At 39.2% G+C, this 17,074-nt stretch overlaps 1 protein-coding gene across 3 annotated transcripts; it reads right to left on the bottom strand.

Annotated features, from left to right (window-relative positions):
- Positions 1-348: 348 nt before the first annotated feature.
- On the bottom strand, positions 349-16,277 carry LOC111325919 (TNF receptor-associated factor 2). 3 transcript variants are annotated; one of them, XM_022929835.2, is made up of 7 exons: positions 15,968-16,277; positions 13,096-13,215; positions 12,559-12,845; positions 10,005-10,103; positions 7,098-7,175; positions 4,802-4,879; positions 349-2,300 (listed from the first exon to the last, which is right to left on the bottom strand). In XM_022929835.2, the coding sequence occupies exons 3-7, from the start codon at positions 12,742-12,744 to the stop codon at positions 1,446-1,448; spliced, it is 1,296 nt and encodes a 431-aa protein (XP_022785570.1). In that variant the 5' UTR covers positions 12,745-12,845; positions 13,096-13,215; positions 15,968-16,277; the 3' UTR covers positions 349-1,445. The 3 variants fall into 3 exon arrangements, with proteins under 3 accessions (XP_022785570.1, XP_088585525.1, XP_022785572.1); XM_088729399.1 differs by lacking the exon at positions 15,968-16,277 and having other exon boundaries at positions 13,096-14,837; XM_022929837.2 differs by lacking the exons at positions 10,005-10,103; positions 12,559-12,845; positions 13,096-13,215; positions 15,968-16,277 and adding an exon at positions 7,892-8,126.
- Positions 16,278-17,074: the final 797 nt, after the last annotated feature.

Below are 17,074 nucleotides of genomic sequence, written 5' to 3' on the forward strand. Positions count from 1 at the left end.
CTGCAGTTTTCCTTTTGGACCACCTTTAATGTCAATAAGCATAACTCATGGTAAATGTACATCATTTACCGCAGTTTACAGTCATTGCGCTTCATTTTCTGTAGCTGAGCATCATCTTTGGTCATAGGCGCATTTAGTCACTAAGCGTTACCTACGGCTTTTAAGCATCATTAACCGTCAATAAGCGTCATTTACCGTCACTAAGTGTCTTTTACCATCACTAGGCCATTTACTATCAGTAAGTGTCCTTCTCAGTCACTGAGCGTCATTCACTGTCGCTAAATGTCATTCTCCGCCTAAACTAAGCGTCCGTCACTGTCACTTACCATCACTTGTCATCAAACATCATTTACTGCCACTTAGCTCAGTTTATTTAACTTCACTGATCAGAATTTACAGTTACGAAACACCATTAGCATTATTTCTCGTGACCATTTCATGTTTTAAGATCGCCAAATAATATAAATATTGGTTAGGTTAATTTCCTTTTTAGAGGTTATTCACACCAGGCGAGACTTCACAGTGAAGACAATCCAGAGAGAAACTACCAAACTACATTTGAAACGTTTAACTTACAAGTTTGTTTTGATTAAATAGAATTAAGAATCTGTAATTCTAGCTGAAAAGTTATATGGAAATCCCGTATTGCACCTTAGAGCCAGTTTGTACATTCGTCATTGAAGCATTACGAGAGAGACGTTTTGTTGAGTATATAGTTGAGCGAGTTTCAGTTCAGTGCATTAGAACCAAAATCAAAATAATCACAGAGACCAAGGTAGTGCGTGCGCTCTGGTGGGCTTATAAGTCCGGTAACATATCGCAACAATCAAAAGCATCTTTATCAAATTGTCCAATATGCAAGTTCTAGCTTTGACGTTGAACGAGCTGCATCAATACAGTTTTAGTTCCTTTTGGTGGCATGTTAAGTGACCTCATCTTAAGTTAACAGAGCGTCAAACATCTGCACACGTGTGAGCGTTGAGTAGGATGTGCTTGCAGTAGTTGCAAGCAGCTACACAGGGCAGCAAGTTAAGGTATTTGGAGCCAAATAGCTAAAAACAAATGGGTAAATCAACAGGATACCGTGAGCTCTGTGTGTAACAAGGCTTGCGTTTTTCATTTTCATACATGTGTTTCTTTTTATAGAATTAAATTTTTTTCCCATATATTGTTTCCTGTTCCTTTAAAATTTTGCGCGGGAAATTGACGCGCGGCCGGCAAAAAAAATGATCTCTCTGCGCATGCCCGACGTTTGAACCCTGTGTTGAAAAAATTTACTATGGTAGGAAAGTTTATGTGAGGATATAGGAGCGAGGATGTTCAAGGATGAGGAAATTGACGCGGATTGTAAATGACGAATTTGAAAAATCTGGGTTCTTTTTCATAAATACACATAAATCGCGAGGAATTCCCCTCAAGTAACACCAATCGCATAAGGAAATTCCTCAAGATTCAGGAATGTCGACAAGAATGCGAACAAATAAAGTATCATCAGCTAAAAAGTTACCAGCCTCGAGTTCATCGTGTCTAACAAAATCGTCAAATCCAACGATGATGGCTCTCTCATCTCGACCAGGCCGATCAATTCCCTTTCTTCTGACGTCATCACGTTTGAAGTCATGAACTTTGCGTGTGCGCGTTAAATCCTTTCTCGCCTCAGGATTTGGATTTTGATCTAACAATGAAAATGTGTATCGAGGTTTGATCGGCCAGGAAAGTACTGCGTCATACTCTCCACACAAGACGCAGGCGTACAAAGACAAGCAATGCCCAGTTTCTTTGCCTCTGCCATTGATGTAGGCCCATACGACGATCTTGTAACCGAATGCCGAAGTATAGAAGGACTCGCTGGTCATCGGGTCGTCGCAGCGACCCGACTGGACGCGTTGCAATCTTCGGGAGAAGTTCGAAACTCGCCAAACAAGTTCTCCGTAACCGTCAAGTCTCGGAGAACGAGCTAATCCGTTGTGGGGCATTTCTAACTCGCGGTTCTCTAACTCGGCCATTCTCTGCTTCAACTCTTTCTCGTGTTTAGATTGATGCTTTTTCTGCTCTTTTAACTGTTCAGACAATCGATTGATTGTTTTTTCCTGGTCGGCATTATTTTTTAGTGTTTCTTCACACAGTGCTGTCAGTTTGGCGACACTTTCCATCAGCTGATTTATATTGTCCTCCTGTTTCCTCAGTCGGCCTCGCTGTATTCCCATTTCAGTTCTCTGTTCTCTGATCACTTCCAAAGCTAATTGTAAATGTTCCTCGGAATTATCCTGAAGGTGCTTCGTCAAGTCACTCCTAGCACCCTACACAAGTCACGTTTGAACAAAAAGGAAAAGAGTAAATTCATAATTCAGGAGTAGACGGATCATAAGTTGAGAAGGTATAAGAGCTAAAACTGAGGGCTTATTCCAAAGTTTTCAAGTTGTTTTAACACTGACGGAATCTAGTCTCCCGGAAGTAATGTTACTTATACTTCGCATGTTGCAGAAATGAATGGTGAAAAGCGGATAAAAGCTGCGTGGGATGTCCACTTGAATACATATCCGTAATGCAGCATTGGGTATTTCTAGACACTCCGAGGACTTCCAAAATGGGAAAGATCTAGACATAAATCAACCAGGATTACCAAAGGCATTCGGCAGATTCAATCTCTCAGCGTGATCCCTCTTAATTAATAAAGTTAAGTATTTGAGCGTTAGAGTACAGCCTCTATAGGTAGTAAAGTATTACTCCGGAAAAAGGGCAGGAGATTTTCGAAGATACTTCCCCAAGATGTTACCCACTTTAGTCATTATCTGTTTAATCCTTCAACGAGTTGAGAATAGCCCTTAGGTAGGGAGATTTGAGTTCCCATGAGCTTCTTGGATTTACGAATTACTGATTTGTTGTCCTTACGCTCAGAGCCATGATTAAGTCACATTTTTGGTGTTTTAGGGATCGCTTTGGTACCCCGAGTAAGAACAAGCAACCACCATGATAGATGATTCATTATCAACTATATTTGAGATAGCTTGTGAACCCTAGCATATAGCCTAGGCGAACCGATGAGTCCTCTTTGGCTTAATTAGAGGGAATCTGATAGCGATCTCTGTAGATCTAAAATCTAAAAGCTTACATGGTGTAATAATTTGAATATATCAACAAAGTTGAAATGGTATATTGGCCACCGTTACGATTATAAAAGCGTTAGCCCTTCGTCGGAGCGAATAGAGGAATTGTGGGTTGTGTGTGGCTTTAAAGGCAGAAAATGGAGCTACGTGATTGGTGGGAACATGGCAACGAGAAAAACTCGAATAATTTAGTGGAATGAAAAGCGTTCGTTGATACCTGTGGGATTTAGAGTGCCGGTTTGAAAGATGAGCCTTTGTTCAAGAGTTTTGCGGCTTTCCGTGCTACCTAAGTGTAAGGAAAGACCGCAGATTGCCATATGTTGCTTGGAATGATTGGGTAAATTAAAATGTTTAGCGACTGGTTTCGATGTGTTCTTGTCATTCCTCTCCACGTCGCGAAGGTGTTCTCGGAATCGGTCACCTAGTCTTCTGCCTGTTTTGCCGATGTAAATCTTTTTGCAATAAATGCAAGTTATGTAATAGATTACATTGGCGGAGGTGCATGTGAAGTGATTGGTGATCTTAATAGATCGTTTGGGTCCCGATATTTTCTCAGTGTTATGAATGAAAGGACACGTTTTGCATCGTGCACGAGTGCATTTAAAAGTGCCTGGTTGGTCATTAGTCTGAAAAGAACTTCTGACCAAAAAATTGCCTATGTTATTGTCGCGTTTGAATGAAATGAGCGGAGGCTGCGAAAAGATAGTGCTTGTCTCTGGATCGTTTTGAAGTCATTTAAATTTTTTAAGAATGATGGATTTAACTGAGTGGTTGTGAGGGTGAAACGTGAGAGTGAATGGAATGCGGTCGGAATGTTCCTTTTGCTACGTTTGTAGTGCTGAATGTCGATTAATAAGTTGGGCGCGGTGGTAACCAGCTTGAACGACAGAATCAGGGCAACCACGTTTATCGAAAATACTGGCATGTAACTTTGTTTTTTATCGCTTTTATCGAAAAACTGGCATGTAACATGGTGTAACTTTGTTTTTTATCATCATTTGACGCTCGTGACAACTGCTTGTGTCTTCCATTATTATTGCCATGAAGTGGACTGGTGCCCAGTGACGAGAAAGCATGGAGGGAGTTACTTATTTTTTAAGACGAGACTGATTTTGGAGTGAAAAGATTGAAAAGTCACGATTCAGACACAGCTATATGCCAAGCTCTGAAGGCGAAATGATGTTTGTGGGTCATCCTACTTTATAAGTCGTTGTGTGTATTTTATTGCGCATCTGCGTTTTCTATCTCAATTGTTATGAATGGAAAGTGGATTTCTTGGGATATCTGAGCAGCTTTTGAATACTGAATTCATATTTTCGCATCACGGCTCAAGAAACATAAGCCATTGAAATCTGGTACGTCCATGTATAACTTTGCAGTGGACATTTTCACGACAGTAGAGGTTCGTAATGCCATCTTACAGGCAAGGAGAGACCTACATATATCTTGTTCTGAATGCTTCGGTATAAAACGATCAACTAACTTAGGGACTTTTTTCCCCCATTTCTTCGGCTTGTAATCAGATCGAACACTTTCCGGGATAGAAAAAATCTACTCAATAAGAATGATGTTTTTTGTGACCCTTTGAATTTTAGTTCAATTTCAATTCTCTGATAGATCTTATTTATAATAACTTAATATGACCAGGGGAAGAAAATACAGTGGAAAAAAAAACAGCAAAGTTTTGAAATTACCTGGAAGGCACAACCGATGTCGTGATAGAGACAATGTTCACAAGTCTTCGGGCATTCTTCCATGATGTGATTGGAAAGCTGCAAGTTTAAAAAGCAAAAAACACTATTTACATTGGTTTTTTATAAAAAGTATAGCAGTTTATCGTTGTTTATTGATCTTTTTCTGTGGGTGGCAAAACTGAGCGTAGCCCAGGGCTAAATAAACAACATATTTTTGTATTAGATATGATGAATAGCTCGTAGAATAGCTCGTAGAATAGCTCGTAGAATAGCTCGTAGAATAGCTCGTAGAATAGCTCGTAGAATAGCTCGTAGAATAGCTCGTAGAATTCCTATTAGACAGTCCCTTTCGCCATAGGCTGAAAGTTTCCAATTTTTACAACATAGCATTGAATTTTTAGACAAGATGTCCTCACTTTGAAAAAATAATCGCTTCAGCAACTTTTCGACCTTTTTGTTTATTTGACGTTGCGTAATCTACATTACCGCGCAGGTCTTTGGCAAAGAAAACACCTTTGCTAAGTCCATTAGCTGCAAATCTTATAGTTTCAAATATTTTTTAAAAGCCGGAAAAGGTGTTTTCCGAAGAAGCAGCTTATCTTTTCATAAAACGCATCATGTCGGCGCCTTTCTTTAATCTATTAGGTCGAAGTTCGCTTAATTATAGACTTATGACTTACTCGCAACCACTCCATATAAATGCAAATTGGATGTCCAGTGGTTAGGAAAATCGCATCCAAATGCAATGCTCACTTCTACCTTAAAGTAGTATCCCTTTAATAAGTGCACGTGGTCAATGCAATTCACAAAGAATCACTATACTTTCAGTTTGCTTGAATTTCTTGGAGGCAGTTTTCGAAGCCTTAGTATTTGGTTATAACACGTACTCCTTAAATCGCACCCTTGGTCTCCCTTTGCCAACATTATCGATGAAATATCCTTAGGAAATTACTTTGCATTTGATGGAAATTCTTCCCAGAAGCAGGTTGCGCACTGATAAACTGTAAAGGGCGACGGCATTAAGAACTTCGCCGAGTTCAAATTCTCTCAAATATATGATTTAGACTTTGGGGCCGAATTGACAGCCACTAAGGTTCCTTGAATTTCATTTAGCTATTTCAACAAATGGCTACACAGAACTGTGGAGAAACTGAAGAAAACTAGAGTTGAGGCTATTGCGAAAATTGAAGTCGTTTTCCACTTACAAGATGAAAATTTGAAATGAAAAAAGGTAGCAACATTTGAAAATATCCTTAAATGCTCTATATGAAGTGAGTGCATTGTTTTCGAGTTGATAGGTAAACGATACGCAGTGGCCGAAGGTTTAACATTTACTGGGGTCAAGATAAATTGTGAACAGACGGATAAACTAGCATTTCATAACACAGACACCCCGCCGAGTCTGACCCAAATATTTTCATGAACTTATTCTAATTCCCACAATGTAGTTGCGTTTCTTGTAATAGATTATTTCTATCTAGTTGCTTATCGATTAATCGATACTTCTTGGGGTAACAACATCGTTGAAATAAATTAAGATGGTTCTACTTAGATAACCTTTCACATCAACAGATGGTTCTTATCGCAAAATCACTTTATTTTCCGGCAGCATATATCTAGCACTCTTTGATCCACTGATGATACACAATGAAAATAACCGATAAGAACTTGTGCTTTCTTCCGAAAGATATCAAGAACTTCGAAAATCCAGCAAAATCTGTGATTATTTGAGCTTTAAACACTAAAATTAACCAAGTTCTCAATATAATGCAGTCAGCCGGATCACGCAAAGCATAATAAAATTTTCGCTAACCTGAGAAATGAATATTACAGAGATTGTGTGGAATTGAAATCGATTACTAATTTTCATAAAAATAGTTATACAGAAATTCATTATGTTCAATTTTTAGTTTATATATCAAGGCATCTTCATCTAGGTTCAGGAACCGAGCTCGTCAGTTTAGCGGCACGATCTCGCTTGAGTTGCTTCCCTTTCAGATGGGAATTTTCATCGCGGTTACCGAGCTGACCACAGGAGAAGTTTTAGCTTTGTCAGAGAGAAAAGGGCAAGAGCTGCTTAGCGAAGTTTGCATTCTCCGGTTAACTAGTTCTGGTTCGTTATAAACCGTGATCAAGCTAACCGAGCCTTCTTCCGGTAAGCACGCCGAGACGCTACTTGCATTGTGAAGCGTAGTGAAGCGAAAATCACGGGATATCGGAAACTAGGCTGGCCAGATCGTTTAGGGGGACCGATTTTGAAGCGGCCCTAACTTTTAAGTTTTAAAATACAGCTTACCTTTTCTCTAGGTACCTCCATCTTTCCACACATGTTAGGACATTTGACTGGAAACAAAGGGCACACGTCAAGGTGATTCTGTGGGGGAGAAAGCATCGAATATTTCAGAGAGAACCGCTTAGAGCTGCCCATTTTGACGATAGAGATGAAAATCTATGCGCAAACTCGCAATAAATTTTCTGGCGACGTTTTACATTAGATCCGATGGACCTGTGAAATGCCAGCATAGGAGTTCCGATGAATTACATAAAAAAATGTGAAAGGAAATATGACATGATGCGGTCAAGAACGATATGAATATTTTACCATCGCATCTTTCAACAAGACCATCAACTTGTAGGTATAATGACAAACGTATTGCACACGTTAACGTGCGATAGAAAAGAACTGCTTCCATCAAATTATCGGACCACTTATCTATTATCTCGTGCGATGAATAATTACAAAATTTAAGAAGATAGTTCGTGAATGCTAAATCGCTTTAAAACGAAAAAAATTTTTTCCGATTTTATTTTCCTGATTTCTTAACAAAACGCCGAGATTTATCAACCGTTCCGTGTGCTCATTGTAGAGTTGTCTACATGACGAGTGTCTGTTGAGTTGAAGCAAATCACACTTCAAAATTCAATCGGTACTACGCGAGACAGAAACGTTATGTTGATCATAGTTTGTGATTATTTCAACGCCACAGGCGAATATTAATCAAAGCATTAACGAAGCCCCCTCGGCCATGAGCAATGGAATTTGATCAAACTTTATTATTGCGGTTTAAAGGAGCGCTGCTTGCATGTTACCTCTGTTGTTTCTTTTAAAACACGATTTACATCCTTTTCACCAGTTGGGTACATCGTTACATCAACCGCCACTCTAGTTCAAGCCTTTTTCATTCTGCTGTGTTTAAGTTCTTGTACGCTTTTAGAACATCAACGAAATCGAATAGAATTTCGTTTGTGACAAGAATTTCGATGTTCGCCGCTTGCAATTTGTCGACTCTACAAAACTGACTTCACCATTCGAAAATATTACCACAGATGAACGTGAAACTTACCTTAAGATTTAAGTGGCTTTCGTTTCATAATTTTCAAAGAAGAATTAAAACTGATTTAAAGCGGCTTTTCAAGACAAAGTCTGCAAGGCAGAATGTCATTAATCATAAGATTTTTGCGCCGGGGTAAAATATAGAACTGAATAAATTAAAGTATAGGCGCGCATAAAAATATTGCTCCATTGTATTTTGAACAAGGTATGAGAGAGGTTTCCGAGAGCGTTTGTTTGTGCAACAATAGTTTCCCGCCCATTTCTCACAAAAATGTAATTGTGTCGATTGGCCATGCGAAGAATGTTTAAAAAAAAAGAAAAAAGCCATCAAATTTGAGATGTCAGAGCGGCTTCTAGTAAATATGCACTGCAGAATGTGAATTGTCTATATTGTATTTAGCTCATGCCGGGTAATGTGATGAGATATGCAAAAAAAAAACATTAATTCATCATTTTCTGGTGTCGTAATTTTTTCGATGACGCGTGATTGCACTGGAATAAATTATTTGCATTGTCAACTTCAAAGACACGATACTTCTAGAACGATTAAATTGATGGCAGACTATTTTAAACCAAAAATTGCTTCGCTATACCTAGTCGATTATTAATGTGACCTTTTAAACTCCTATCTCGAACAATTGAATATTTGTGAAATGCAAAGTTTTAGATGTTTTGGTTCAACGAATTTAAAATGCTCAGCGCACTATCATATTGTAAATACAGTAATAGCCTTCAACCAACTGAGCCAACGATACGCATTTCTCGTCAGCAGTTATCTTCACAAAAGGACTCAGTGTTAGGCGCATAGATGTTATGTATTTATTCAAAAATAACTTTGTGGTTTCTTCTTTTATTTTAAGGAAAGCTTAAAAATAATTCTCAGATGTTGACTTTCATGGGGTTTGATGTGATGAAGAGTTCTTTGGAAGCTCACATTTAGTCAAGATTTCCAACCTCGTTCCCTACTAAGGAAAAAGGCCCTGGGAACGAGGTTGCAAGATTTCCTAACATTTTTAAACATCAGCATTTACACGAGGTGGAGTAAATAGTTGAAGCTTTGAGCTTATCATCAACTGTCTTCAGAGCCTGAATTATTTACTGGTAAATTTTCACGAAATGCTGGTTTGAAGGCCTAGTAGAGGGAAAGGAAAGTTAGCCATGAAGTTATAGTGGAGTGGTGGTTAGGCCGATATCTTCAGACCTTGATATTATCCGGGACAAAAAATCACTCATTTCGCTAGCCGTTTTAAGACGGAAAATTGAGTAATTGATGGGATATTGACCTCTCGAAGTCATGTCTAGCTTATTCAGACGGCGTTTCAATTAGATTAATAACAATCTTGGGCTTACCAAGCAATAGGTACTCGTGTTACCAAGTTCACATGCACACCCTGTTTAAAGCTTCCAGCCCCTTCAATGAATGTCAAAACTACAGGGAAACTTCTACCAAGAAGATACCCTCGGGATTAGAGAAAACGTTCCTGAAAAGAGGTCACATCAATCGAGCAAATTGTAGGAAGGGTTCTAGAGATTTCTTTTCATTCGAGACTTAAGCTTGCGTGCCTTGAATGAGATTGACACCTGGATAAAAGTGTACAAAAAGGGTATATTGACCCCTGGCAGTCATGTCTTGCATATTTTGACAGTGTTTCCAATTAGATTAAAAGAATGCACACTACAAAGTTAAAGGCTACCAGTCGCTTCTAGGAATGTTTGACCTGCAGCGGAACCTATACCTAGTGGACACAGTCAAGATTAGAGAAAATGTTCCTTGAAAAGAGGGACTCAAGTTCGTGTCCCTTGAATGAGAGTGACATCTAGAAAAGAGTGTCCCAGAAGAGCAGCTCTGCTGCATCTAAAAAATCTCACCTTCAAAGCCAGTGTTACTGGTGCCATGTCGTCTTTGCAAAATTTGCAAGAAATATCTGCACTTAATTGGCTTTCCACACTGTTGTCTTCTGGTGCATCCTGAAGATATACAAAACAAAAAAATTTTGGTGATGAGTAATCCCTCAGCAAAAAGATTGTTGCGTCGCTGTCTGCAGCGGTAATGAGATTCATCACAACTGTTAACATACAGTGGATTCTGGTATATTCTGACAATCTCATTTGACCGGGATTGATGATCTTATTCACGTCACCCCTGTCTATTGTCTAAAACAATAAGAGGGTTTGTAAGATTAACGTTAAACCTCTTATAACAAGATTATAAAAATACACTCAACATTCCATATAGGAGCCAAGAAAGTGCTTTTTCCTGACTAGGAATTTGGATTCAGTACTAAAGAGCTTTTCACGGTTATGAGTGTTTAGGGGGTCTGGAGAGCGAGCACTTTATCATCATTGAGCCTCTCTATGGGTATTTCCGAAGAAATCGAAGACTCAAAGATCACCGCGGAAAAAACGAAGATCTCAAGATTAAAGCGAAGATCTGAAAATTGATCAAAATTGGCGTGATCAAATTGAACACTCAGATATAACACTGTCAAAACTCGTAAACACTACAGAAAATTTCTGTTATTTCTGAATGTTGGCATTTGACCACATTTCACTGCAATTTTGACGACGGTGTCAACGGTCATAGAACACTGAACAAACAGAACGTCGCCAAAGAATCCAACAATTCAATAACTGTTTAAATTGCTTTTCGTGAATTTAAATAGGGAGTCATGCAATTTGCTATTGAAGTGAAATTTTTATTAACTGTGAATTGTGAATAACACTGAATAAACGTTTAAACAATTTCAATCCGAAAAACGAAGATCTTCCCAAAAAAACCCCCAAAATTTGCAAAAAATCGCGAAGAAAACGAAGACCGTGGGTACCTATAGAGAGGCTCATCATTATTCTCGAGCGCGGGAATATAAGAATTAGCCGGAACATGAATGGTCCTTTCAAGGTTCTTTCTCTCCCTTGGACCTCCTCTTTCTCCTTTCCTTGCTGCTTTTTATTTTCATGGTATCTGTCAGATTAAGAACGCGGAGGATAACAAACAACAAGATCAGTGATCACATTACAGTTCAAACTTGTGATGCATGTCACCGAATTGATAAATTGCGGGAGACCACACACAAATAAGTATCGTTCATCCACTCATTCTGTAATCTTTGAGATTATAAAGAGAGACAATCAATTCACTTCGCCCTACCCCAACCTTCACAGCAATGTTAGCAGAGCCTAAACGCGCCATTTTGTCATCAATAAAATGAGAGAAGACACGATTGCAATGTACTCAGTTTTCTCGAAATACTACTAAAACGTACCATTTTTGGTCCTGCCTTTTCTCTAACCCCCTATCCCTCCCCCCCCCCCCACCCCCATACCCAAAAGTTATCCCCGTCCAAGGAATTCTAAGGGAACTGGATGCAATGTGGCAAAAATTCTCACCGCGTAAAGCTATTTATGGCATGGTGACAACTTCTTTTACTTCAGGTTTACGTTACCCAGTAACAAAGTTAATAAACCAAACTACTCTCTCAGGTGATTTGTCAGTTGCATCCTTAGAAAAAATTGGCTTCTAAGGCTAACTAATTTGTAGTTTCTTGCTTTTATTTCGAGTTAATCAGCCAACAAAAGCTGTGAAGTGCTGCTTATGGCTGATACCATAAAGCTCTTAGCAAACAAGCAACTCAAGGTCACACTCAGAAGTGAAATGACAGCTAAAGATGATAAGGGATTTCGTAAGAGTTTCTCGGCCTCCCAACTCAAGAAAGTGAAGCGAAAAGCAGTCTAAATAACGGAAAGTAAATGATTTTTGGCCAGAATTTTAGAAATATAAAATATTGCATTTTTTTGGTCTACCGCAATAATGAAATTAACAGAAAAAGGTAGGGACAATTTGAATTTACGAAATATCTATTAGTTGCCACTAGCTAGCGCTTGATAATCATTCACAGAGTTAAAACATTCCGGAAGGAGAGAGGTATCTTACGATACCGTCAGCCTGCTTAAACGGAAACGAAGGGAGAGCTGGAAAATCTTGGAAATTTAGACGTTTTTCGTTGTAAATTTAACTGATATACTTGAGTAGTGTCTGTAGAGACCTCACTAAGAACTAGTGGAGGAAAAGGTGATTACAGATGACACACTTCTACCCACAGTGAGAGAAACGTTTTGTGTGAAAGCCCCGGAGAGAGGCTTCCACAATAAGCTTTACAAGTTGCGTTGACAGAAAACACTAGCCGGCGGAGGTTTCCGGAAAGAAAACCTAAAAAAACGGGAAAAAATGTGTCCTGTCTGAAATTGGAGTGCACTTTTTGCGAAAGGAGAAACAGCACTTATTATCGTTTGTACCGCTGCGGTGACGAGCCATCAATTTTCTTCTGTATTCAATAAGGGACCTTTAACATATTAAAAACACAAGCCCTCACAGCGGAAAGATTTAAATTCAGTTTACGAGGAGGGTTTAGAAAAACAATCTTACCTTTGATTCGTCTGGGAAGCAGTGAAAGTATTGCTTTAAACAGACCGATAAAAATTTCTGTATGGTATCGGTTTCCAGCCGCGGTGAATCGTTCGACAAAACATCGCCATTCGTCGTAGAGTCGCATTCGCCCACTGCTCGTGAAAAGAACTCGCGAACGACAACAGCTTCCAGTTGCGAGGTCATGCCTGATGTATTGAAGTCTGAGATGACCCTTTCAATGTGGCAGTTATCTGACAATTCAGTGAAATCTCAAAAACTCTACGGAAGTACACGGCGCCGTTTTTCTGTCGTGTTGAGGCGAAAAAAATACAAGAAGATATCACAACGTTGAAATGAGTAAATTACCGGAAAGACTGGATTGACCGGATAAGTGCAGTTAGAGTAAAGTTAAAGTAAAGTTTACAGTTTACAGTACCGTGCTGTTGTTATGACCTATTTGGGTTATATGTATACTGAACGATTAGGAATGCAGCATTTGTATATCCTTACTTTTGAATACGTTATAACATCTCAAATTTGCCGATAATGACATACCTGTTTACTAATGTCCGTTTTCAATGCCGCTCTTTACGCCCTAAGCGTTTCTGAGAAGTGTGATGTCCAGAGATAAGGAGAGAGAGAAATTTTTGACCACTTCAATTGCATAAGGCTTATCTGCAAGGAAAAAAAAACTCGGTTGCAAGGTTTGTTTTGGGTAAAACACAAATACACAAGATAACCACATTTTGAAATATTCACCTGTTCTGAAATCTTGTTAGCACGCTCTTACTAGCGGCCTTACCCGTGCATTAATCTCTCATCCCTTCATCACAAATTAAATTAGTAACTCCGGACACTGACTAATGAACTTGATAATTAAGGGATGTACGTAGGTCTAAAAGCAATTTTTAAAGACCGATCGTGCCATGATTATGCTGTTACGTGATTAGGCCCGAGCAATATCATTATTTTTATCTGATATGGCGTTGTATCAAAGGATATATCTCTTGCTCAGGCAGATAACTGCGCTTAAACTGTCCTAAAGCACGAAAATGTTTAATTCATTATGTTTGTGGTTGAGAGAATCAACATTAGAGGATATGAATTCCCTTTGACATACCTTTGAAATACATTCTTTTTGACAATTTTGAATAGCGAATTTGTGATAAACTATGCGAAACCATTCGCGCGTAGGTCTCAATTCAAAATAGCTTCGCGAAGCAAATTGATACCTTTGTTGCGTCTCTGTCACAATTAAAATGGTAAAAGATTTCAATTTAGATAATAAAGGGACATTAAGGTATTAAGAGCGGCAAGTGAAAAAGGAGGCTGGACAGTTTAAACAATGTCAGCGCCAAGATGGGCTTGCTAAAGGGAACCTTTTCCGTAAGGGAACCTGCCCTAAATCGGAGGTTGGACGCGAAACAGCAGCGAAATTCAAGCCTGATGCTCATCTTTCCGTATGGGAACCTGCCCTAAATCGGAGGTTGGACGCGAAACAGCAGCGAAATTCAAGCCTGATGCTCATCTTTCCAGGGAGAAATCAATTTTAAAAAGAAATGTTGTAAATTCAGCAACAAGGACTGTGCAAATTTTTCTCTCTAAAAGGTTTCATAGAGGTCACCGCTGTACCAGCGTCTTGCTGACATGTTAGCACGACAGCCTTTATCAGACTCTCAATCCATGGACGAACAAGCGACGCGTAGTAATTTTCGGGGACTTCCTAATCTCCCGCCTTATTTTCGCCCGCATATCCTCTTCACTTGTCTCCACTCTTGACGGAGAGCCTGGCGGTAGACTTGTTAGCAATCTGCGTTCAAATTAGTTTTTTCGGCATTAAAGAATGCATCCATGCAGGCTCACACTGTTATCAGTGATCAAGATGAACAGCACTTATCCTTCCTTCACAAACGGCAACTATGGGGGCCGGAAGGCACTGATAGAGGACAACTCTAGTTTAGTTGTGTCTGAACTTAGCAGGCTAACCTTAGCCAGTCACATGAAAAACATCCTTCTAGTCTGGCCTAAAGGGCGAAAAGTCAGGAGTATTTCCATGAGGAAAAACATTGGACTTGAAATGTAGGTTGTTTGGGCGAAATGGTTTTCGCTATGGGTGCTTGTCATCTTTGCAGCCGATGTTTGTTCTTGTCACGCAAGTCGTTCTCTCTTTCACAAACGCTCTCTGGGAATGAAGCGAAAGTCACGCGAGGCAACAACAACAAACAAAGGCAGTGTTGGAGACTGGGCAACGGAGGATAGGAGAAGAAGATCCGAATGCTAGTTTTTATAGAGCTAAGCGCGAGGAAGATTTTAATTTTCGGAACAGAACAAATGCCAGTATTTTATTGAACGTGAAATCAATACATCACCCGCATTCAGCCATTTCACTTCACAATTGAGCGAAAGATATTGTTAAATCGGACCAATGTTCGCGTTGTCACCGCCATCATTTTGCGACCGGATATGACTTAATTTCTTTTAACCGGATGTGAATCAGGCGAGTTTGTCGTACCAGTTTTCCGTCTCTGATGCGCGGGTGGCATGGCCCAGGTCACGACCTTATGGTCAATACTCTGAGCCAAAACATCAGCATCACTTGCGAATTATTATAAGAGGATTTGAGTTTTTCCAGGATTTTTTCGATAAAATTGTTATAATCCTGTTCCTATGCCCCCGTAAAGCTAAAGAAAATAAACCGATGCATGAAACCGACACTAGTGACAAATATTTTCCGAAATTTATTGTATGCGATGACATCTTGAATGCACGTGGAACAAATTCGAGTAACAATGAGTCAAAATTGGTCCAGAACAAATTCCGAGATAAGGATTTCATTGAATGCACATTGCTTAAAAATGCAGTGGTTTTGCTTTGATATTAGTGTCTAGCTACTTCAAAGATAAAATAAATACTCCTACATAAAATTGAATAAGCTCATCTTTTCGTAAGTCTGTTAAGGGATGCGTGTATGACTTTGTAATCAATGAGCAATTAATATTCTGATGCATGGGTGCAATTCTCAAGAAACGAACATGCAAGCGTGCAATTCAAGGAGTCTAATCTTCAACGACGAAAGTTCTCTGCATCATGACTTAATCCATCGTAAATACCACACTTAAAGGAACCGGCCTCAGCGAAAATTACGAGAGAAAACGAACATTTCAACATTAAAGCCGGATTGCTCGATGTTCACTCGCTAAACTTCACTGGTAATGCCAAATATTTCGCACTCTTAGAGACTAAAAAAGACTCTACGGCGAAAACATAAATATGCTATATTCGGTTCGAAGTCAACTGAATTGTAAATACGAACTTTAACACTGATTCATCTCTTCCTGTTTCGCACAGCTAGTGCGCTCATTCATTACATGGAGAGGCAGAACAGTTGGTTTTGTATTATCTAATGTCAGATGTTAATTCTGCTTACCTTTGCGCGCTAACCGCTTGCAGCTTTGTTCTGAAGGACAAACAACCGCCAGATACGCCTCTTGTTGACCGGGAAAACGTATAAATAAAACGTGTTATCGCCGCAGGCGGTAAACTGAAACAAAACTCGTGTTGACGTCAAGGCTATTCTCCCGGATATCTCGGGAATGAAAAATTAGTCCCTTTCCCGTCAGCACTCCCAACAACATAAAAGCAAATTTCTATTTATCTGAGCGGCCGAGCTAATTATAATTAGTTAGGCCTTCTGCTTCCTGACTTATTCAAACGTACGAAGCACCCAGAATGCGCCGGATATCTTGGTTTCGTGCCGGACGCCTTAACAGAGGGATTCTTAAAATGATAGAGTTTCCGCGGTTGCAAAGGACATTTGTTCCATAACCACCAAACACATTTAGTGCTTTTTTTTCCATTTGCCATTATGAAATTCCTACCATGTGACAAAATAAACAGAGCAGTTGGCAAAACCTGCTTTGCCCACACCAGTGCAAAATCTCCATAGGAAAATGGAGCGGATAAAAAGACCAATGTATGTCAGATTTCCGTGATAAAGACTGGTAAAACTTGTAAAATTATGTTTTGAAGATTGTTTCTTTAGTGGTTATAGCGCAGAGGTAATAATTTATACAAACACTTGATATTTTTAAGGATCGTTTGGTAAGTAATGGAGGACGATAGACGATAAGACATTAGTAATAAGAGGATTGAAACGTCCAGCGTAGAGACTAATACTGGGCTTAAGTAAATAAAAAATGCATATTAATCCATCCTCTGGACAGCTATTGAGTTTCCATGAATTTTTATGGGGTTGCTTTCTTTCAATAATCACGAGAAAGTCAAACGACTCAAAGTTACGATTCAGTCCACTAGCCACAAAATGGTATGGACTGCTACGTTTAAATAGAGTGAGTCTCCTCACTAGTACGAAAATTAAAAAGGACCAGTGACCTATATGTTCATAGTCTGTTTAGATAAAAAAAATTAATGGCTCCCAAGATTAGAGAAATAAAAATCTTAATCTCTGAATTCCTAGTAATTTGAAATGGAGGAAAATCCGAAAAAGATTAAAAGAGTCAAATTTAGAGCTACA

This window comes from Stylophora pistillata, chromosome 8 (assembly GCF_964205215.1).
Source record: "Stylophora pistillata chromosome 8, jaStyPist1.2, whole genome shotgun sequence".
Classification (NCBI taxonomy): domain Eukaryota; kingdom Metazoa; phylum Cnidaria; class Anthozoa; order Scleractinia; family Pocilloporidae; genus Stylophora; species Stylophora pistillata.